The 22,613-nt window shown below is 40.3% G+C and overlaps 2 protein-coding genes across 3 annotated transcripts; one reads left to right on the top strand and one right to left on the bottom strand.

Moving 5' to 3' along the window:
- Nucleotides 1–901: 901 nt before the first annotated feature.
- LOC130169124 (mothers against decapentaplegic homolog 4) lies at nucleotides 902–11,590 on the top strand. 2 transcript variants are annotated; one of them, XM_056375569.1, is made up of 10 exons: nucleotides 902–1,182; nucleotides 3,243–3,643; nucleotides 4,498–4,672; nucleotides 5,137–5,391; nucleotides 5,664–5,771; nucleotides 5,873–5,923; nucleotides 6,353–6,536; nucleotides 6,846–7,014; nucleotides 7,385–7,523; nucleotides 8,225–11,590. In XM_056375569.1, exons 2-10 carry the CDS (start codon nucleotides 3,404–3,406, stop codon nucleotides 8,434–8,436), a joined length of 1,533 nt encoding a protein of 510 aa, XP_056231544.1. In that variant the 5' UTR covers nucleotides 902–1,182; nucleotides 3,243–3,403; the 3' UTR covers nucleotides 8,437–11,590. The 2 variants fall into 2 exon arrangements, with proteins under 2 accessions (XP_056231544.1, XP_056231545.1); XM_056375570.1 differs by lacking the exon at nucleotides 902–1,182 and adding an exon at nucleotides 1,736–2,059.
- Nucleotides 11,591–12,881: 1,291 nt separating this feature from the next.
- Nucleotides 12,882–21,921, bottom strand: LOC130169123 (RNA-binding protein MEX3B-like). Its single transcript, XM_056375567.1, has 5 exons — nucleotides 21,126–21,921; nucleotides 19,658–19,896; nucleotides 19,391–19,436; nucleotides 17,268–18,001; nucleotides 12,882–16,861 (listed from the first exon to the last, which is right to left on the bottom strand). Exons 1-5 carry the CDS (start codon nucleotides 21,778–21,780, stop codon nucleotides 16,448–16,450), a joined length of 2,088 nt encoding a protein of 695 aa, XP_056231542.1. The 5' UTR covers nucleotides 21,781–21,921; the 3' UTR covers nucleotides 12,882–16,447.
- Nucleotides 21,922–22,613: the final 692 nt, after the last annotated feature.

The following is a 22,613-nucleotide window of genomic DNA, read 5'->3' as shown; positions in this document are numbered from 1 at the left end:
ATAAAGTTATTGTTTATAGCACACCATGACCACTGTGACACATTTTAGTGTCCTATGTACATGTACATCTTTGGCTTCGATGAAACACAACCAGGATTTGATAAATTACATAAAACGTCTTTAAGAATTACAGCAACATACTCACTGAACTTAAAGCATTCAGAAAAAAATAAGCCATTGAGACAAGAGCTGACTGATTTTAAGTATAGGCTATTTCCAGGTCCAGAGTTTCTTCAAAAATCTGCTTCTACAGCGGATGTTTAAGCTCAAGATAAACTGAAATTGTTTGAGGTAGACTCCTTGTGTTGAATCGTGCACTGATAATAAATCCTACTTACCTTTGACCATATCGTCTGTCAAACACTGAGTTTCTTCTTGTTTGTGAAGAGTTGACATCTACCTTCACCTTGAGAATGATAATTCCCTGCCTTAACAGAGAACAGAAGTTAGAAATTTGTTTTTTTGTCTGAAAACACACAAGACACAACTGTCATGCAAACATGGACGAAACAGACATCCAAATCAAATGAGCTTGAGTCATAAGCCACTGCTTACCTGAGCCGACCTCCCTCAATCTTTGCTTGGAGGAGCAAGATGGTGGTCAGGGGAGCTGGGGGTTGTCCCATTGCTTTTTTTTTTTTTTTTTTGGTAGCATGGGAAAGCTCTGGAAGACATTGAAGACTTAGTGTTTCCTTATATCTGAGTAGATCACAAATAAGATATGAGAATAGTGAAACAGAGAGCAACGTCCTAACCCCTTCCTGAACGAGTCTTCAGAAAACCAAAGACAGAGTCACGTTATTATTAATATTATTATTATTATTAAGTCTTCTTTATGTATCTAATTATTATGACCTGTATGAACATTTTACAACCTCTATCGTGTTGCGCATGCGCAACGCGCCATTGGAGGAAACGCTGGGAAGTGAGTGAAGTGGGTCGAGACTTTACATGAAATCTGAGATTTGACTCTGGTTTTATCCGCGCCTTACTTCTGAGGATGTAAAGCTTCCGGTTGCGGGCAGACAAGGACTGTTTTTACACCAGTACTTTGTAAACAGCTGGACAGATTTCTCAGCATAACCCAGGAGGCACAGAGAATCTGCATGGCCCCACCGCTGGCACGGCAACTTGGGACAGAGGCAGGGCTCTCTCGCTAGCTGCCACACCAGCTAATTCCAGGTAGCGTAAAGTGCTAGCCATTTACGTTGCTTTGATTGGTCTGCAATTTTAAACTACAAAATCGGCCACTTAACGACCAGTGTTTTTCACAGTTGCATGAATTTGTTTTGCTGCTAGCTATCAAAGAAAGTGGTTCAGACATTCTTGCGCTGCGGAACTGGCCATAATAAATAAACAACCTGCTAATCACAGTAGCAATGCTACGTTAGCAAGTTTGCTATCAACAGTCATCGGTGCTAGCTGATGTTTTAGTAGCAGGTAGCTAACCAAACTGGGGTCAAGGCATTCTAATAACACCGGGTATTTCCGTTTGGCTCTTCAAAATAAAACCAAATCTGCCTGTTAACCTGTTAAACGGTTTGTCATTAACAAAATTGAATTCCTTTATATGTCGTGTTTTCTCCAGCTAACAGTTAAAAAGAGATAAGAAAAAATATTCACTTCACAATCATGCACGACAGAGTAAAGAAATCCATTGCTTGAATTTGAGAAGGTGAAATCATGAAATCCTTGGTGGGTTTTCGTTAAAAAAAAAAAAAAAACTGAAATCAATTATCAAAACAGTTGCCATTTAATTTTTCTGTTTATTGGTAATTGAATTGTCGTTGCCTTAATTAACTGTATAGGTGGTTTGCCTAAACAAACTCTACTTACATTTTGAAGGGAATACGTGCTTACTTCCGGTTAGTTTTGCCTGTTTTGCAGTAACTTGATGCGCTTTTCTGAACTGACGGCAGCCAGAGTGGCGCCGCTAGCAAAGCGAGGGAGAGCCGACAACTTCAACTTTATTTTTTACTGTAGTATAACCACTTCCGTGTTTTTCTAAACTCTTCAGAAAATTTAAAAATTGCTGCTCCTTCATGTCATGAGGTCGTTGGTAAGCTATTGTTATCATTATACAGCGAAAAACCTGGTTAAAACGTTACAGGTTGTGGTTCATGCTGTCTGCCAGCCAGACTCAAAACAGTGGAGGAAGAAGTATTTCTTACTTCGGTAAAAGTACGAATACCACACTGTAAATATATTTCATTACAAGTAAAAGCCCTGCGTTCAAAAGCTTAATTATGTAATATTATGCAGGTATACTCAGGCTCATGTACTTTAAGTATCAAAGTTAAAAAGTACTCACTGCAGAAAAATGGCCCCTGTGAGGGTTATACCATTATATAGTACTTTGTTATTACTCGTGCTTTAATGTATAAGTAACATTTTACTGTTAAATTTGAAGAATGTGTGTGTTTTAAATATTGTGTATGGGGCTACAATTACTTGTCATTTGGATTAATCTCTTGATTATTTACTGGATGAATTGATTGATTGTTTCGTTTGTAATAATTTAGTAAGTTGCCCAGAGTCTAAAAATTACACCTTCACAATGATTTTTGTTTTTATCCAAATAGTAGTTAATAAAAAGCAGCAAATCCTTAGATCTGAGAAGGTGGAACCAAGATAGGTTGAGCATCTTCGCATGGTAATTTTCTGCCAGTAAACTAATCATTTCACCTCTGCTTGTATACAGTGTTGTGTAGATTTATTTATATTAAAACATCATATTGTATAATTGCTTCATTTGTTTTGCATGCAAATTCTTAATTTGTAAAGTAACTAGGAACTAACTTGTTAAATAAATGTTGTAAGAGTAGAAGCAGGAAGTGGCATAAAACTGAAATACTCAAGTAGAAGTAGTTGAGTAAATGTATGTAGTTACTTTCCTCCACTGTGGAAAGCTAATCTGTCATCTGGGTTTGTTCAACATTACAGCACAATAGTAATGTGACAGTAACTGACAGCCTCTATGACAACAAAGAAGTAGCATACAGCCTATTATTGAATGAGCTGCTTTGTCAGCTCTACACTCAGTTGTCACTTTATTGGATAAACCTATGTACAACTTATATTATCTCCTACAACAGCCCTGTAATAAATGCATAAATCCCTGCAATCTTTAATATAGGCTTTAATATTCAGTTAATAAATGTCTTAGTGGTGAACAGAATATCAGAAAGACCTCTCAGTATAACAGTTTCATCAAAAGCTTGCATGTTATCCTCTCCTTCCAGGTCGCTCTGATGCTGAGAGGTTTGTGATCTCACTGAAGTACAGCTGAATTGATTTTTTAACGGCCCTGTGAAGATCATCTCTGCTTCAGATTCCTGATGATGTGAAACTGTCAACAACATACATATTCTCTCAGAAAGTGCAGCCAGAGAAAGAAATCAAGATGTCTATCACCAACACACCTACCAGCAACGATGCTTGCCTCAGCATTGTGCACAGCCTGATGTGTCACAGGCAGGGTGGTGAGAGCGAGACGTTCGCCAAGCGGGCGATCGAGAGCCTGGTGAAAAAGCTGAAGGAGAAAAAAGACGAGCTGGACTCCCTCATCACAGCTATCACCACCAATGGGGCCCATCCCAGCAAGTGTGTGACCATTCAGAGGACACTTGATGGACGGCTGCAGGTAGGACAATACACCTGTATGGATCATTCATTTAACACACTCAGGTACATTAGTATTAGTTTTAATATTAGTTTTGAAAAGCTTAGGTAATTAATACATCTGTTACTGCTTGGAGATTATTTTTTTGTTGTCTTTCTTACCAACAGTAAACTGTACATCCAATAGTTTATCATTTAGGTTACATTTAAGTAAAAATATCAAGCACCATTTAGCCTCATTAGAAATCTTTTTGTTTCATGAATTAAAATAGAACCCATGAGTCAGTAATTCAACATACATCCAAGCCTGCAACTAATTATTGTTTTCCGTAGACAGCAATCTGCATAATTTATTGTCATAAAATCTCATAAAATAGTGACATGTGCCCATTATTATTCCCAAAAGCTCACAGAGACACTTTCATATAGATAGATTTATCCAACTAACAGTCCAAAACACAACGATATTCAGTTTACTATCATATACAGCATGGCAAAGCAAAGCATCAAATCCTCACATTTGAGGAACTACAACCAGGAAATGTTTGTCATTTTTGTTTGCAAAACAACAGAAACAATTATTAAAATATTTATCTTGCTTTATTTTATTTCAGCTTCAACAACACTCAACAAAATAACTTGATTAAGTTATGTGAAAGACCATTGTTGTTTTAAAAATATTATGACCGGTTTATATTTGTGTTGTTGGAATATGGTGTTCACCTCCATCGTGGAAAACAAGCTGTATCCTCTGTCTTCCAGTAATTGACTTAACACCACGTATGACCTCGGCTGTAAGGACAGTGAGTGAATTTACAAATGAATTAACTTTGTTTCCCTGTATCTGTTTCTCTGTGTTGTTGTTGTTGTTCCCAGGTGGCAGGACGTAAAGGGTTCCCTCATGTAATCTACGCCCGGCTGTGGCGGTGGCCTGACCTGCATAAGAATGAACTGAAGCACGTTAAATACTGCCAATTTGCCTTCGACCTCAAGTGTGACAGTGTGTGCGTCAACCCCTATCACTATGAGAGAGTGGTGTCTCCGGGCATAGGTGAGTTAACAGGGCAAGGTTTTTTATTTTTAAAATCTGTTAAAATGTACAAAACCCACTGAAACTAAACAGAACTATAAGAAACTCTAAAGTTATAGTGTCAGAGTTTCAGTTCTCTGTTTGTCATTGTGTGCTGAAGAGAACTGACACAAAAAGCTGCTTTGAAAGGAGGAAATTGATGTAAACCCCAGTTTTTAGCAAATTGTCGGCTACACAGTTTGTAGTTTTAAGGGCTGAAACGTGCAGTAGTTACTGGAAAGTTATACAGCTAATGTGACATGAGCTTGAATTTACAGTGGCTTTCCTTGAAGTTAAAGAGGTGTTCATTGTGCATCTGCTTGCTGAGTTGCTCTTCTTGTTAGATTTGTCCGACCCACCTCGGATGTGCTTTTAACAATGCAGATAAGAAGTTCGGATCGTCAGTAACCTGTTTCACACCTTTTATCCTTTTCCTTGACCCACAGACTTATCGGGACTGACCCTGACCAGTTCTGGACCCAGCTCAGCACTGATGGTTAAGGATGAGTACGATTTTGACGGACAGCAGAGTCTGCCTTCCATCGAGGGAGGGCACTCCATCCAGACCATCCAGCACCCCCCATCAGGCAGTCGCCCGGCCCCCTCTGAATCATTTGCCACCCCAAACCTGCTCCCACCTGCTGAGGCCTCCACCTCCGCCTCAACGTCGTCCTTCCCTGCCATTGCTACTGGATCAGGCAGTAAGATGAAAGACTTGTGTCATTTTAAATGTTTGATTTGATGAAGAGAATAACTGGAGATATGAAAAGTCTCATTTAAACTGTTGCAGTGATAAAGAGAATAGTTATAGATATGTGCGCTCGAAATCATTAATATCTAAGACATTTTCTGCTTCTGTGTTGTGAATTGTTGCTGTGAGTGTTTGTGAAGGCAAGAGCAGAATATTTTATGAGTTTTATACACTTAAATCATCCATATGTCAATCTCCGACCTCTTGTTCTTTTCCCCACAGGTGCCAGCTCCACCTGGTCCAGAAACAGCAGTTTCACCCCAAACATACCCCACCACACCAACGGTCATCTACAGCACCACCCTCCTATGCCACATCCGACACACTACTGTAAGTCCACAGCTGGAGGCTAATCCACATTTTTTTTTAAAAATCACATACTTATTTGTCTGCAATGTGGATGATGGCTGCCATTACTCTGTTTCTCTCAGGGCCAGTGCATAATGAGCTCGCCTTTCAGCCTCCCATATCCAATCATCCTGGTGAGAACACATGACTTAATATGATTGCTTCTTATTCACCTTTATATTGACATGATGGCAAATTTTACAAGTTATTTTTATGTTATAACATGTAGTGTTGAAACAGCTTCTCAGTTAAGCTAAAATATTTGTTAGTTTTTAGTAGTGTAGTTTTCATGAGGAAATTACTTAAACAAATTGATTCAAAATATTGTTGTTGATTAATGTGGTTTCTTCATTTCATCATCAAATGAAGATATCAAACATCTAGACATCACACTTTCATAAATGTGAAATGCTGCTTGGTTTTTCTTCATTTCATGTGTGTAACTTGAAGACAAAATTCACAAAAGTTTAATACTACCTTGATGAAGAGCAAGGGGCAGCACTGCTGCTTGTTTCCTTTTATTATTTAAAACCACTGACATCCGTTTCTTCCCTCTGTTTAAGCTCCTGACTACTGGTGTTCCATCGCCTATTTTGAGATGGACGTTCAAGTCGGGGAGACATTTAAAGTGCCCTCTTCTTGCCCCATCGTGACCGTGGACGGCTACGTCGACCCCTCAGGAGGAGACAGGTTCTGTCTGGGCCAGCTCAGTAACGTACATCGCACTGAGGCTATCGAGAGAGCAAGGTAGGTGACGCAAATACCAATAAGTTTGCTCCTACTAGCAGCTTACTTTGTGCAGTAACACTTAGCACACAGAAGAATCGCACAACAACTCCTTTACACTCAGTTCCTTTTATTGCGGTGTTTTAGTTCCATTTATTACAATGTTCCATGGATATCACTCCCTCCCATATTGTTTATATCTCTGATTCCTTCAGCATCTTCTCAATAATTGACATGCACGCAATAAAGACAGGGAGGATGCAAACATTTAGGGCAACTGTTATCACTTAAATGTTTTCCGTTTCCCTTTATTCCTTACTTTTCTCCCAGGCTTCACATTGGTAAAGGGGTCCAGCTGGAGTGTAAAGGTGAGGGAGATGTGTGGGTGCGATGTCTCAGTGACCACGCAGTGTTTGTCCAGAGTTACTACCTGGACAGAGAGGCGGGCCGAGCCCCCGGAGACGCTGTTCACAAAATCTACCCCAGTGCTTACATCAAGGTAAGGATGTGGGTTTCACTTATAACATTCATTCTGTGCAGAACTCACTGGACTATAAAAAGAGGTGGCGGCTCAAGGCTGACAGTCCATATAATGTTTGTCCCATCTCTTTATCCATTCTCCCCCTCCTTGACATCATACTTTTACTATAGTTGTTTAACACAAAAATGTTTCCCATCCTGCCAGAGTTTAACATCTTTTCCACTCATGTCTCTCATTAGGACTAATCATGTGCATACACCCTCACACCGCCCTGCTCTTGCTGAGTTCCTCCCTGATAGACAGCCTGTGGTGATATTTATATTTCTCCTGTGCAGGCGGCTAATTGCCGCTGAATGTATAGTATTTAAAGTCTCTTCTCTCCTGCTAGGTGTTTGATCTTCGTCAGTGCCACAGACAGATGCAACAGCAGGCTGCTACAGCTCAAGCAGCAGCCGCAGCCCAAGCAGCAGCTGTAGCTGGAAATATACCTGGACCTGGATCAGTAGGAGGGATCGCTCCAGCTATTAGTAAGATACAGTAACTGCAAATACAGATGCTTATTCACATAGAAAACAGCAAGAAGGAGAGGCAGCGTGGCAGGTTTGATGTAAATCTTCCTGTGAATGAGCAGTGACTGTGAGCTATGTACTTAGTGATGAAGAGAGCAGAGAACTGCTCGGACAGATGGTCAACCTAATTTGCATTCAAATAAGAAATTAAACAAAAATCTGCTCTGTTAAAACAAATCTGATATTCCAGCAGTTCAAGATTATAGTGATTATTATCGGATGATTAATATTTGCTGGGTTCATTGATCCAAACATGTTACTTTCACACAGACTATGTTTTAATTAGAGTCTGTCCTGGGTGTACCAGCGCCTAATCACAATTTCCTAATACTCAATTTAACATATTCAGATTGCTTTGTCAGACCAACAGTCCAAAACCCAATAATGTTCAGTTCACTCTCATTAAAGTCTAAAAAAACCAGTCAATGTTCACCTAAAAAATTATTTAAACTATTAATTAATTACCAAACAAATGTTGCCAATTAACTGTTAATCAATCATCTAATCAAATAATCTAATTGTTTCAATTCTAGTCAATAGGAATCACTTGAAATCACACTTACTTTGGTACTTTACACAGCCAGTGTTGAGTTTTCAGGCGTGTTGTATGCAGCATCACACTGACGTAGTTGTGGTTCCCTCTCCTCCCGTCCTCTCAGGTCTGTCAGCAGCCGCCGGTATCGGGGTAGATGACCTCCGGAGGCTGTGTATCCTCAGGATGAGTTTTGTGAAGGGCTGGGGGCCCGACTACCCCCGTCAGAGCATCAAGGAGACCCCATGCTGGATCGAGATCCACCTGCACAGAGCTCTACAGTTACTGGATGAGGTCCTGCACACTATGCCTATAGCAGACCCACAACCTCTGGACTGAGATTATTACAACTGCAACATACAGTGGCAATGGATAGTCTTCCTCAGTGAACTGTTTTGGGTGGAGAATGAATGTGACACTGAAGCTGTCGCACATGAAAAAATACTTTCAGGTGTGTTTGAGGCACCTTTGTGCACTGTGGCCCCTGCTTTTGCTTTTTTTAAGCAAGAGTAACACTAAACCCAGTAACGCCAAAGCCATATATTAAAGATATATTGGTCTATATTTTTGATCGATGGCTTTGATTTGTGATGGACAGTGAACTGTAGGACTAGAAAAAGATGTCACAAGTAACTTCAATTATATAGCACCACAACATGCACATAGATGACCTGCAGAGCCCATGAAACTGGAATGTACACTGATATTACTCAGCATCCCAGAGTCCACAGCCACCGACTACTGACAGGCATCACATTCACTGAACAAATAGATGAACATCTGAGTGTTGTTGCAGCTGCAGGATGAGTTGCTGTACACAGAGTCTCTCATATCAAGTGTCTGGGCTCCAGAGTACTGCTGGTTTTCTGTTGTCAGTCTTCTTTGCTCGACACTTCTGATGATGAGCAAGTTCAGTTGACTGTCAGGCTGAATAGAAAAGCAGCAGCACTCTGAACTGCAAGGACGACTGCTCGACGTCATGCTGATCACTCCCTCTCAGCAGCTAAACAGTGTTGGGGACCACCCAACTGGATTAGGTCGTACCAGACATTGACAGAAAATGAAATGACACACACCATGCCTAAAGCCGACTCAGCCTCTGAACTGAAAGAGGTAAAGTCTAGGGACTTTTCTAGGTCAGGTATTGTCAAACTACGGGTTTGAACTTTAAAAGATAGTTGCAGGTCTGTGCCTGGTGGGTGTCCATTAACCAATCTTTTTTTTTTACCCCCTCCTTAGACAGGATGTGGAGCAAAGCACTCGTTCTTCTCTACAAATCATAGCTACACTAAAGCAGATTTTTTTTGGGGGGTGTTATAACATCATGACATACAAAGTTGGTGATACAATATAACTGTCTTTCCTGACTTACTGTGTTTTTATTATTACTCACTCAAAAAAAAACAAGTGATGACAAGATCCTCATTTAAGCGATCATTCGTCACTTTTCCACCGTCTGTTTCAGGTATGGTTACTGTTTTGGAAAAGGCCCTCTTTTATGCTGCCACTAAGGATGAATCTCAAACGCCCTCTGTGAGCTCCCTCTTGCCTTTCTTACTTTCCCGCTGAGAGGAGAAACAGCAGAGAAGGGGCAGACAGTTGGTCTGAGGTTCACTCACAGGGTTTATCAGTGTTTTGGCAAACCAAAAACATACTTTTTAGTCTAGTGTGATCATGAGAGCGAGAAGTCCAGTCAGCTGCTGGACTTTGCCCCATTTACGTTAATATGGAGGTTTCTTTAATTGAATGTTAATGGTTATTATTTTTCTTTGTATTCATTTCAGTTTTATTGGGTTTTATCTTCAAGCACACCCGACAGTCTCCACACACTAGTTGAGAATCGTTATACTTGACTTGCAGCCCACTTTTGTATTATTTGATCCAGGTCTCTTGTGTATAGTTTACTGACAAAGATGAGAGAATTTAAGACAGTTTCCCATCAATATCAATATATTTTCTTGGTTTTATTTTTGTTACCTTTATTAATTGTATTATATTTTTAGCACTTTACTTTTTCTCTTGATTTTAATTAAATAACCCTTATTTTTTTGAGGTGGTTGTCCTGGTTGATATGAATAATAAGGGAGTGAATAGGTTGGTGTATATTTTATGTAGGATTGTGAGCAGAGGCAACATTGTGATGCATTTGTTTTGAAAACGTCTGTAACACTAAGACACCTTTTTAAAAATCTGTTTTTTGCCCTTTCACTCTATAGACATTTACACACATCTGTAGGGATTCTTTTGGCTGTTCTGAGTTACCTTTTTCTTTTTTCATTTGCAGTTTATTCTCTTTTTAATCCATGTAAATAACTTTGTTTTTGAAATGCATGTCAATGTTTGCATGAATTTTATTGGCAAATAGACTTTTTTTATTCCTGCCCCCCTATTTGAAATTGAGTACTTCACTTCCCCTGCATTACACAGGGAAACTGGACTATGAAGAGAGCAGAAAGTAGCACCTGCTGTATACTGGTGAGTTAGCTGTTAGCTGTTAGCTGTATACAGTGTTTTATGAGAACAGCATTAAACACACGCAGGGAAGCTACAAAGTCATAATTGATGTAAATGCTCCAATTTAATTATATAATCTCAATTTTTAAGCAGCCAAGCTCCTAAAAAATAAAAAAAAATTGTCTCCCAAGACAAATACAGAAACTCCTTCAGTTAATAGTGATCAGCCTCTTCAAAAGTAAAATGAGTACAAGCATGATATTTTCTCTTTTGCTGGTATTGGAAACAGGTGAAGGTAATGTGATTTGATTTCAGCATGAGTGCCCTCTTCTCCTCCTCCTCCCTACGCTGCATGTGATACCCTCTGTTACACTGTTTGCAAAGGCTTTTCTTATAGATTAGACTCATTGCTTTAGGAATATGAATTTCATTTATTCTCGTGTTGAGACTCACAAACATCTGTTCACGCCTTTTTTAATCAGTTTGTGCTTTTGTCCCTATACAGGTTTTTTTGGGGTTTTTTTTTTTCACAAAGCTGTTCTGGTAAAATAGATGAAACGTCAAAATTATAATTGGATTTTGTTCAAGGGGTCTTTTAGTCAAAGGAAATGATCCACTTTGGTGTCCAGTTGACTAAGCAAAACTAGGCAGAGGGTTGCTTTGTCTCCTCTCTGTCCCATCTTTGATTATTTCAATATAATTTGAAAGCACTGTCAAAAAGGTTTTGTCCTACATCAGGGATTAAGAATCAAACATTGGGATTATTCACATACTTATGCATTGGATTGATTGAAAGGCAGGAAACAGGATATTTTCTAATTATGTTACTGAAAGAACTGATGCTGAATTCTGTCTGGAGAAATAATCTGTTATGCTCTAAGGTGGACAGATGTTTTTATATTACGTGCAGTTATTATAGGAGCCTAAAGACACAGCTCGAATGAGTTGATGTTGACTACTATGACAGATTGCAGATATAAAATTTTACCTGTATTTCTTATGTGAGAGTCTATAATTAAACATGGCCTGATATTCTCTATGTGGTGTTAATTTTCTCATCAAGGTAACATGTTTGCAAAGGTGAAATAAGTCACACAAATGTGTTTTCAGTTATTCTGATTGCTCCTCTGCTCTATAAGCAGGCCTGTTTCACAGCGGACATTCGTGTCGTAGCAGGAGAAACACAGGTGTATTTAATAATAAAATGATGTCTGCGTTCCGCTTGGTGAAGGTCATGGTATTATCAGGTAGCTGCAGGTCTTCAAAAGTCTTAAAACATTAAAATGAGTTCCTTCAAAAAGTTGGTTACAAACGTCTTGAATATTTTTATTCTGGTTTGCTGTAAAGTGATTCTCCTGCAGCAAACACTATCACTACTGCAAGCTGCAGTAGCTAATAAGCCCATGTACTCATAATAGACATGTCAAAGATTAATTAATTAATCCATCATTTTTCTGCCTGTCACCCAGAACAGGTGTTAAATTTCAGTCTGGTATTAGGAAGGTATTTAAAAGTTTGGGGGGTTCGTAGACATGCCAGGGACACATACTACTGATAGAAAACCATGGAAAAGTGCATTTTGCATAATATGTCCCCTTTAAATTTAAACCTTGTGAGCATGGCAGAAACCCAGATTTTACTGCTGGCTCACTGGAATAGTTTACTGGCAACTGAGCCATAAATCTTTTCTTTTCCTGCTATGACACGTTAAAATGTCTGCTGTGAAAAAGGTCTATATGAATAATACATGCTCACACTGGCCTGACGAGGTCTAATCACCTGTGTGGGCGGGTGCTTATCAGTCCATCTGAGCAGTCTTTGACCTGATGCTTTTCTCTGTACAATGAGAGCCGAACAATCCCCCAGTTTTAATAATATCACACTGAATTAAGAACAAGTAACAGCCAGTGGTGGAAGATGTAATTAAAATACTCTTAAAGTGAAACTACTCATTATGCAGAAAAAAAAATGTTGTTCAAGGTTGCACTAAACGTAACTGCTTTATGTACGGCAGAGTAGCTTACTCTGCAGCGATGCACGTTTTATAAAATAGTTACGAATCTCTTCAGTCAACTTTTAGCTGCTTCAGTTTGAGGGTCCTGGTTCCCTGTCATGGATTACAGTGGAGCCATTATTAGTAATACCTGTCCTACAGGGCTCTCAGAGGCTCATGCGTGGGTCCTACGTATGCAGTTGGTTTTTATTAGTCAAACATGTCAAAACAAGTGAGAGGAAATATTCTCATGTTGTAAATTACATCTTGATATATTCTGAATGTTGTTAATGTACAGAGCTTAAAGCACTACATAATCAATAACAGTAGTCAGACATGGCTTTAAATGAAAGTCTTTATTAAGTAACTTTAATATCAGAAAAATAAAACTCTTAAATTCTCTTTACAGCAAATATATAATATCAGTGCTTTGGCCGCAATAACTTAAAAGGCCATTATAAAATATAGTCTGCTTTTAAACTCCTGACTCAATTTGAAGAATTTATATGCCATAAGACTCCCCCCACATATACATAACAAAAGTGTAGTAAAATTAGCAAATACTTTGAACTGTTGGTACAGCTTAACAATATATGTATTTATACATAGATAAACTAAGATACATTTTACAGTATACCGTTCTTAATTTGGTGGCGTACAGACGTGACAGGCAGCTTGAATCCTTGGCCTTTTTACAGTTGCAGTGTGACGTTTTACATTGGCGGTACATTATGAAGACATGCTCGCGATGCACATTCCATTTTCCACTAGGTTAAACTGCAGCTATCAATACTATTATCATCAATACTGTAAACTAATAACTAGACTACAAGCAGATAGCATTGACACTCTCCTGCAACATTTCTGGGTTTCCAACTCTTCACTTAATCACTCAGAGAAAAGTAAAAAAAAAATTAAAAAATCTTACTGTAAACATTTTAATATAGATATATTTATGTATATATATGAAATGTAACAAAATAAAAATAAGTTCTGTATATTTATCAGTCATTAACAGTAATATTATATAATACATACACAAAAATGTCAATAGATTCATGTCAAACTCAGGGCCGACAGGGTATTGCATTCCCTTAAAGAGAAAGAGAGCAAAAAGAGAGATCGACCCTTTGTAGAGCTAAGAGAAGTAAAATAAAAGGACGGATAGAAGACCCGAGGGAGCAGAAGCAGATGGGTTTTTTGCACTTTTGGGACTCATTTGGTTCCATTTCCCCAAGAAAGCTCAATCATCCATGTAAGAGAAGATATTTAAGAAACAGAGCTAAGCGATGAAATAACTCCCAAATACTGTTTACAGCTGGAATGCTAGAAGGACTGTGGTCCAAAGTCCACACGGTAAAGCAATAGTATTGACCTTATGTAGTGTCAGCACAGTCCAAGATTAAATCATTCCAGCTGCTTCCCCTTTGAAATGTCCATTAACTCAGTCAATCCTGTAAAACAAAGTCTAGAGAAACACTGGTGTTTAAAGCTAAAGATTTGAGATGATTTCCACCAATTTGTACCTTTTTCTTCACTTTTCAGGAAGAGGAGTGGACAGATGCACACGTTTAAAGGAAAGAAAAACCAAAATCCAAATGTGTTTGGAGTCCCAGCCAGTCAATAGTGTGATAAGAAGTGGGGAAGGCTGTGCTTATTTGGGCACAGGACAAAAGCAAAAGAACTGATGAAACACAAGAAGCAAACTGTACCAAACGTCTCATCAGTGCATTAAAGCAGGTAACGAAGGTTAACCCCCGACTGAAATGTAGTAGAAAAAACTGAAGGGATATATATCTCTCTACAAGTTTAAGTCCAAGATTGTTTGAGCTCTGTAAATAAAACCCGAGGAGTTTAATTTATCTAGTGCTTCCTCTAGTAGTTACCATACTGAGACGATTTTTGCATAGGCCTGGTAAATGAGATGTGGGACTAAATAACGAGTTAAGTGATTGAGGTGGCGCCATCTCAATTGTGCATCCCAATGGAATTATTTTGCCGACTGCTTACCAACAAGGACACAAAATGGCTGTGACGAGACGGCCACAGGGTGGAGCAGTCCAAGTGAAAGAACATTCAAGTGAAAGAAAAAAAGGATACTATTGAGATGGCTGAAATGTCAGCTGTCTGTCTGTACAGTACGGGGATTTGCTCCAGATTACATCTGTCTTTTCATAGTATCATTTAATAGAATATCAGCTCTTTTGGCTCCCAGGTGAGGATCAAGTATTAATTTATCTTATACCATCTACAAAAGTGACTGCAATACAGGGGAGGAGGAATGTTACCAAAGGTACAGGCTGTGCATATCGTTCTGGCTGAAACCCAGCACATGGTTTCCCAAACCATGTCGTAAATAGATTTAAACAAAAAAAGGCAAAAATGAAAAAACAATAAGAGGGAAAAAGTATGAAAATGGGAGTGTTCAGTGTTAAAAAGATAAAGCAGTAGGTGTTAAATACTTGTGAAAGGCTCAACAAAATAGGAAGCAAAAGAAAGCATCCCTGTGATATAATCTTTGTTCCACCAAGATGCATTTAAGAGATTGAAGAAATACATTAAGACTTCAGTCTGTCAGCTTGTGTTCTTTCGAGCCAAGATCTGGATTTGTAGATAGTGTTGTCAGTTAATTACAGGCTTTCTAAAAAAGGCCACAAGTTTGTTTTAAGACAGAGCAACACCGTGTGTCCGCTGAACCAGTTGTTTCTTTTTGTTTACTCAGAACGGAATTAGGCACAAGTTTACAGTAAACATTTTTTTTTTTTTTAAGTAGAAATTGAAAGCAACGTGGCGGTACTGAAGTGGTGCAACATCCTGGTATTCTTCTACAAAAAGGAGTTACCCACTTGCTGGTTCCAGTCTGGAGAGAAAGAAACCTGTGGCAACAAGAGGTTGCCACTGGGGAGTGACAACTTTGCAGGTGTGGGTTCGACCCACTTGGTTCAAAAACCCTCTGTGGTTGTGTTTGCATGCGTATCAATATACTGTTGATATCAGTAATCAGTAATAATAAAAATTCTGATTTATGAGCATGTAAACATTGTATCCTGTTTAAAGTAGTTATATTATGCAAATTGTCTGGGACAGAGTGGCATTTGCCAGGATAATGTAGCATGTGTTCATATCCAGTTTACTGTGATAGGCATTCAAATGCTGTGGTAACAAGGAGAATACTATTAATGTATAAATATTCATATGTTGGACTCACTATTTGTAAACATGCTCACCTCTATCCTTTTTCCTCAGTTTCCTGTCATGAGCACAATAATTGAGAGGCAATGGGGCTGGGCCATATTTCAGCACATAAAAACAACTGTAGCAGCAAAAGTTTAAAAAAAAAACTTTTGAGATGTAGACAAAAAAAAACAAACAAACAAACAAACAAACAAAAAAAAAAACTTTGACCCTAAAAGCCAATATTATGAATCTAATGGAGTTCAACATAGAGTTCTAGTAGAGTTCAAGAACATTTAAAAAATGAAATAAAATATAGGTAGGCAAAAACTGATAATTAGATGTTTCAGGGAGAAGGAAATGTAAATCAAAAATCATGATGAGAAAAAAAAAATATATATATATATATATATATCCCACCCCACCTGATGCTACATAGAGGGCTTTTTACCCTCCCATTGATCTATCAATCAATCAAGGAAGAAGACTTCACAATAGCAGGCATGTGAATGGGCTGAAGACCCTAACCCATACCCTAAATACAGATCATTCCTTATTCACCTATTCTTCCTCACTTTTGTCAACACCAGCTTGGACAAATCTGGGTGAGGACACAACTGGGTGAGACACTGATTCGGGGTCAGTTTTGTAATTTCCCCACACATATTATGAGTTGGAAGTGTTGGGGAGGCCGATCCCTCACCTGGCGTCAAGGTAAATGGATTAAAATCACATGTTACGGAGCTGAATGGCCTGTGTGACCTGGGACAGGCACACAGGGCACACAGCTTCTGGACCCTGGCAGATCTGAGTGGCACAATCTAGACAGAAGAGGTTATGGCCACAGGGAACCAAGGCAGCGATCACCTGGTTATCCATACAGTGGATACATATCTCCTGTCCTCTCCCTGCTGCTGATCCGAGCCCTGGTCGATAGGAGAGGGAGGATTCAGGAGGGGAAGAGGAGGAGGCGGTGCTTTCACTGGAAGAGGAGAAGGCCGAGCCATAGGAGGGGAACCTGTGGGCATCAAGGGTCCCAGCTGAGCCAAAAGGCCCTCGGTGAACACGCTGGGCCTGAGGGTGCTCCAAGGCTTCTGTCCCAGGGAAGGTTGGAGAGAGCCGGGGAGTCCCAGGCTGACTAGTCTGGAAAAATTGATGACAATAGTCATTAGACTTTGACTACGAGCATAAGAAACGTAGCATCTTAAAACATCTCGTTTGACTCTAAACAAATGTTTCTTGTTACAACGAATATTTAAAAGACTTAAGTTTTTTTCTGTGTATAAGTAACTGTGACACAGAAGCACATGCCAATCAGGTAGTGTTCTGCTGATTCTCAGATTACACAATCTATTATTAAAACAATTAACACATTGTTTATATATGAGACAATCTATTGGTGTAGTATGTTTGAATTTCATACCAAACATCCAAAGCATACCGTCTACGATAAAGGATAAAAAAAAAATATTTTTTTAACTATTGGATCATCCTTTAATGTCTGCACAGGAGGCCATAAAACTGTATACTCCTGTTGAATTTCACCTACCTGAGACTGAAGAACATCGAGAGCCTGGAGGGGTTGGTGGTCCACAAAGGGGCTCCAGATGTGTGGCTGTGCAGCAGGGTGCGAGGCTTGGGCAGTGGAGATGGTTAGTGGGTCAAATCCTGAGGAGGAGCCTCCACCTCCCAGGCTGACCAGCTCCTCGGACCCCACAGGAAGAAGATTTTCACCAAACCATAAAGTTGTACTGCCAGCATTAATGTTGTTGTTGTTGTTAGCATTGGCATTGAACGGACAGGTCGGGCTGAAATCTGCCATCCGGTTACCATTCCCGCTGCCGTAGAAAGAATCAGCTGAGCTGGAGCCGCTGCCAAGGGAACTGGAGCTGTCGTTGCGGTAGGTGGAAGACATCCTGACACCATTGTTAATATTGCTATTGATTCGCTTAGTACCGTTGATGCTCATTGGCAGCAAACCGCCACTACCACCTGGTGATGATGCACCTGCATGAAGCCACCCGGCCTTCCCCAACCCAAGAGGTGTTGCAGAACTCTCAAAGCTGACGTCTGTCCCGTTGAATTGAAAGTCATTGTTGTCTACACCTGGAGCCTCAATACCCCCACAGGTTCCAGTGCGGAGGGCGATGTGTGCCTCTATCTCCTCCCTCGCCCGGTCCACATTCTCCGGCATCCCGGTGACCTCGAACACGGGCTCTTTGTCTCGACTTGGCGTCACAATGTAGGTGTGAGTCTGTTGCTGAATGCGTTTGATGGTTGCACCTGAAAGATATGACCAGACCAAGATCCACTAATAAACAACAAGTTTAAGAGTTTAAATAACTGTTCTAGTCACACAGTTACATCAGTGTTAAGAGTGCACCATTAAAATTTGTTTTATATATGTGACCATTCCTGAAAAATATACATGTGAGCACATGGAAGAGAAAGGATATAAGCGTCAAAAGGAAAAGAACAGTTAAGTGTTAACAGAGCTTAATACATTAGCTGGAGCAGTTTGGGCTATTTTGTCAAGTACAAGCTGACAAAACAGTTGTTCTTCTAACAGTAAAATCTGACATTGAAATCAGAAGAAACACAGCTGTGCAATAATTATAGTACTAAACTGCGGGCTATCCTGGTGACTCAGCTGGCTAAAGCACATACTACCCAACCATAACACTGTGTTTCCATCTACAGTAGGAATCCTTTCGAAAGTCAACGCTTTATATTAGAAGAATAGATGCGTTACATTTCCCTTTGACATATGGTAACCATTTGATTAATAAAAGCATTGAAACAAAAGCAATTAATGTGCCACAATTATCAGACACATTTTATTTCAATGCTTGTAAACAATGAATACAGAATATTAAAATTCCACACTGCCTCTGGCTTCTGTGTGTGGCACAGCGTTTCCTCACCATTTTCAGATTTGTTGTGATTTGGAATCGTCACCTCCCCCCATCCAGCCTGATAGCACATGGTCGAGAACCGCTGCAGTTCAATTTACAAATCAACCACAAGGCTTTCTGACACCGAGGTGGTAATGTCAACAGGGCAATGGGTTAAAGACTCAGTGAGAGCTAAATGTAACCTTATAGTAAGAGCTGAACATATTAAAACTCTCTTAGAAGCTATAAGCAACACTGGACACTGTAGGGAATCCATTAGACTATATTACAGTATGTGTTTCGTTAATCAGAAACAAAGCAGAGTATTACTTTCAAAATAAAAAATTACAAACAAAATTACTTTTCGGGAGTTGACTTTCCCTGCCCCTACACCTGACATTTAAAATATAGTCTTATTGTAAATACTCATCATGTTGCTTCCTTCCTTCCATGTAAAACAAATATAATAACTTAATAAAACTTAATATAAGTTCCAAAATACAGTGTCACTCTGCATGTTGAGCCTGATTTCACCACCACCTTAATTATCAGTGTGAAACTTGTTCTGCTGTTATGAAACACATCATTTGTCTTAAATTAGAATTTGGCTGCTCTGGTGTATGTTGGTATACACCTCTCCATACTTGTCTTTGCTAACATTGCACAATCAATATTATAACAAATTCCAAAGCAAAAATCTTATGAATACTCTTTATCACAGGAAGTCCCACAACTGGAGCAAACATTTATCTGAATATAGAATGAATTAAAGACCCACCTTTGGGACCCACAACCAGCCCAACAACACGATAGGGTACCCGCACCTGTAGGGTTGAAACGACACGGGGTAACTATACATACTTGATAATGATAATAATGATAAACACAATCAAGAACAAAAAAACTGAGCGCTGTCCTTTATAAAAAAACCAATGTGCCCGGATGGTAATATACACTACTCTTTATGTGATTCACTTCATGAGAATGTCTGTGTCGTGTCTTTACACCGAACGACACTGTGACTCATAATCACAGGCTTGCTGACCTGAATGGTCGTCTGTCCAGGTAGAGTGGGCGTCCCTGGACCAGTTACAGCGGCCAGAGGGCCCGTCTTGTTTCGAGATGCTCTGATGAGGGAGAAGTGCTCTGCTGCAGACAGGATCTCTCTCTTTGCCATGGCCACGTCTTCTTTGCGCCCTGTCACAACAAAGACAGGCTGCTCACCCCTCACTGGTGTCTTAATGTAGGTGTTGGTCTTGGCTCGGAGTGCCTTAATCTTACAGCCTGGAAAGTTAAAGAGATACATGGACGTACAGGGGGAAAAGTTTGATTATTTTCAATTTAAAATTGACCACATTACATACACATAATATTAAACTCTGAAACTCAATATCATCAAATTGAACTAATAAAAGATAATTGCACATGGAGTTTAAGTTTCCAATCACTAATGCCATTTAAAAGTTGCATAGCTTATAAATTAAATATTCCTTTCAGCTGTGGTTGAGAGTCCAACATCATTACCAGAGCCATTCCTGTTGTTGTCAACACTGCAGTCTTCGCACCCTCCCCCAACTGGTCTGAAACCCTACATAATAACACTCTCCCAACCCTACACCATTAAGTTATATAAAGTTCATGTATAAAAATCACACAAAGCCGTTGGATATATCTTGAGAAAAGCCAGTCGCGTTTGGTTGAACTCGGACGTCTTGGGTATGTCACGGAGCTAACTATAACCTACAGCTGATGTGGCAAAGCAATGGTGACCACCACACTGCTCTTCATGGTCTCCTCCGAGACAAAGCCGAGCCTGGTTCAGCACGACAAGGCACGGCTCAGTGAGGACATGCTCACTGTCAGCACAGAACAAAACATCCGTAATATAGACGAGCTCTCAAAGCGACAGAGACAACAGAAGGGGTCTGCTGGTTGATATAAAAACTTGTGATGTAAACTTTTGTAGAGGGTGTTGGGCGAGGGTGGTGTTGACCCAGTTAGGAGTGCTAAGCTAGCTGGTTTCAAGCTAACGTTAACTATTGTGGCTGAAGATGCTAAATGATAAGTTTGGTTTAATAACAGATAATTTAATGCGCAAACTATACATAACCAGTTAGATCTCCTATATGAAAATATGTTTGTTTTTTTTTTTAAAACTTAGTAAAACCATTATCCTATGTAAAATAGCGGGTACTCGTTAGTGCTACTGCGGTTGACAACAATAAGTTACCAATTAGCTAACGTTACTTCTAACAAAATAAACTACAGTTAAGCAACATGTTTTGTCGAAACTTTTGTTTTGCTAATACTCTAACATATTGTCATGATTATTTGATTAGTTCGATATATTTACTGCCCTGTTTTTTTTTTTTTTTTTACTCTCGTTTACATCTTAGCTTGCTTACTTTTAACTGCTGCCCGAGCTATCTTCCCACCAAGTTTCATCTCAACTCCCATTAGCAACTTTAGCTTTATGAATCCAACCGAAAAAGATCCATCAGGCAACGACTCACCCTGTCTGCCCACGATCTCCGCGACGTGCTCCGAGCTCGGCACGGCCACACACTCGGTCGTGTTGACGCTCTTTCGCCGAGTCAACAGCGAAGGTTCGGCCTCGTAGCCCGGCTCCCCGTACACGCCGGACGGCAGCATCGCCATGCTGCTAGCCGGCGGTAGGGCGCTGCCGCCGACTCCAGTATCATCCTGCTCATCGCCGTTGTACAACAATACCGTCTCGACGTGCGGCGGCGGCGGCTCCATCCTGGACGGCATCGCAGAGCCACTCGGCCCCGACGCGAGGTGTTGGTGGCGGTGGGCCTGTGCTAGCAACGAACTGCCGGTGCAACCCGAGGAGTCGACGGCGGCGGCAACAACAACCTCCGGCTCTTCGTCCTCGGGCGCCGTCGTTGTGTTCACTTCATCTCCAGAGGGCGGCCGATGCAGAGGCAGCGGCTTCAAGTCTAGCACCGTACCGAGGAGGCTGAAGTGAGAAACCGGGGGCAGTTGGTGGAGGTGGTGAAAGGAGAGGCTTTCATCTCCTTGTTCGGGGGTTTGGCTCTGGGTGCCGTGGTGCTCGTCAAGGCCCATACCGGCGAAAGCGTGCACTAGCGGCGGTGGGACCTCGGACTCTCCCTCGTCGGTCTCCAGCAAAGACGTGCTACTGGGCATGATGCAGAACTTTTATAATATTGCTGTTAAACAGAAATAGATATGAATAATGAATCAAATTTGTTTTGGTTTACAAAAAAATAAAAAGCGACCAGCGCCTGTTGGCTGAAATGTGTGGCTTTTGTTTTGTCTCTCCAGCTCCCCATGCAGCCCTCCCTACACTGTGATCTCGCTTTGCATTTTCACGCGAGACTTTGTATTGGGGTCAGTTCTGCTTTCACAATTGTCAAGAGCACACAGTCAGCGTGTATCATGACAATAATTTATTACAATATATTAATACATCTGTAGGTGCCCTCCTGCCAAGGGTTTCCCCTGTTGCACTAGGGAAGAAAATTCATTGACCCTCAAAATAGAGCTATTGTGGCATTAACAGTACACAGAGTTGCACTAAGAGATATTCAGACAAAAAGGGCAGAAAAAGTAAGCTTTAATTGAGGGCACATATTAGTTTGACCTCTAAGCAACTACAGTGTATACTCTGGCCATATGAAGTGTCCAAAGATGCTGTTCCTCTAATAACTGGTTGTCCAACTCCAACAACAACGTGGAGAAGTCTGACTATTCATATTTTCAATGACTCTGTGGAGGCAGCAACCATTTTCTATGCAGTAGTCTGCTGGACTAGTGGCATTTTAGGACAGCTATCCTAGGTTGTTTAATAGACTCCAAGGAAGAGATGAGAGAGGGAAAATGATGGTTGTCCACTACAGCAGGTCTTTTATCACTGCTGCTGGAAGGCACTGTTCTCAGTTGTTCACAATAATCCCATAGTGTACTGTGAATCAGGCCCTTTATTAGGATTAATGTTGGGTATTTTGCTACTGTACTCT

This window comes from Seriola aureovittata, chromosome 5 (genome assembly GCF_021018895.1).
Source record: "Seriola aureovittata isolate HTS-2021-v1 ecotype China chromosome 5, ASM2101889v1, whole genome shotgun sequence".
Lineage (NCBI taxonomy): Eukaryota > Metazoa > Chordata > Actinopteri > Carangiformes > Carangidae > Seriola > Seriola aureovittata.
Note: the sequence above shows the minus strand (reverse complement) of the source record. Positions and strands in the feature narration are given on the sequence as shown.

Bases quoted from the DNA above. Each gene is read 5' to 3' on its own strand.
- LOC130169124 (XM_056375569.1), top strand. From the start codon at position 3,404: ATGTCTATCACCAACACACCTACCAGCAACGATGCTTGCCTCAGCATT. The intron at 5,772-5,872 runs GTAAGTCCACAG...TGTTTCTCTCAG, and splicing joins GCCACATCCGACACACTACT to GGCCAGTGCATAATGAGCTC. The intron at 7,015-7,384 runs GTAAGGATGTGG...CTCTCCTGCTAG, and splicing joins ACCCCAGTGCTTACATCAAG to GTGTTTGATCTTCGTCAGTG.
- LOC130169123 (XM_056375567.1), bottom strand. From the start codon at position 21,780: ATGCCCAGTAGCACGTCTTTGCTGGAGACCGACGAGGGAGAGTCCGAG. The intron at 19,437-19,657 runs GTCAGCAAGCCT...TCAACCCTACAG, and splicing joins CTGGACAGACGACCATTCAG to GTGCGGGTACCCTATCGTGT. The intron at 16,862-17,267 runs GTAGGTGAAATT...CAATTTTTCCAG, and splicing joins TCGATGTTCTTCAGTCTCAG to ACTAGTCAGCCTGGGACTCC.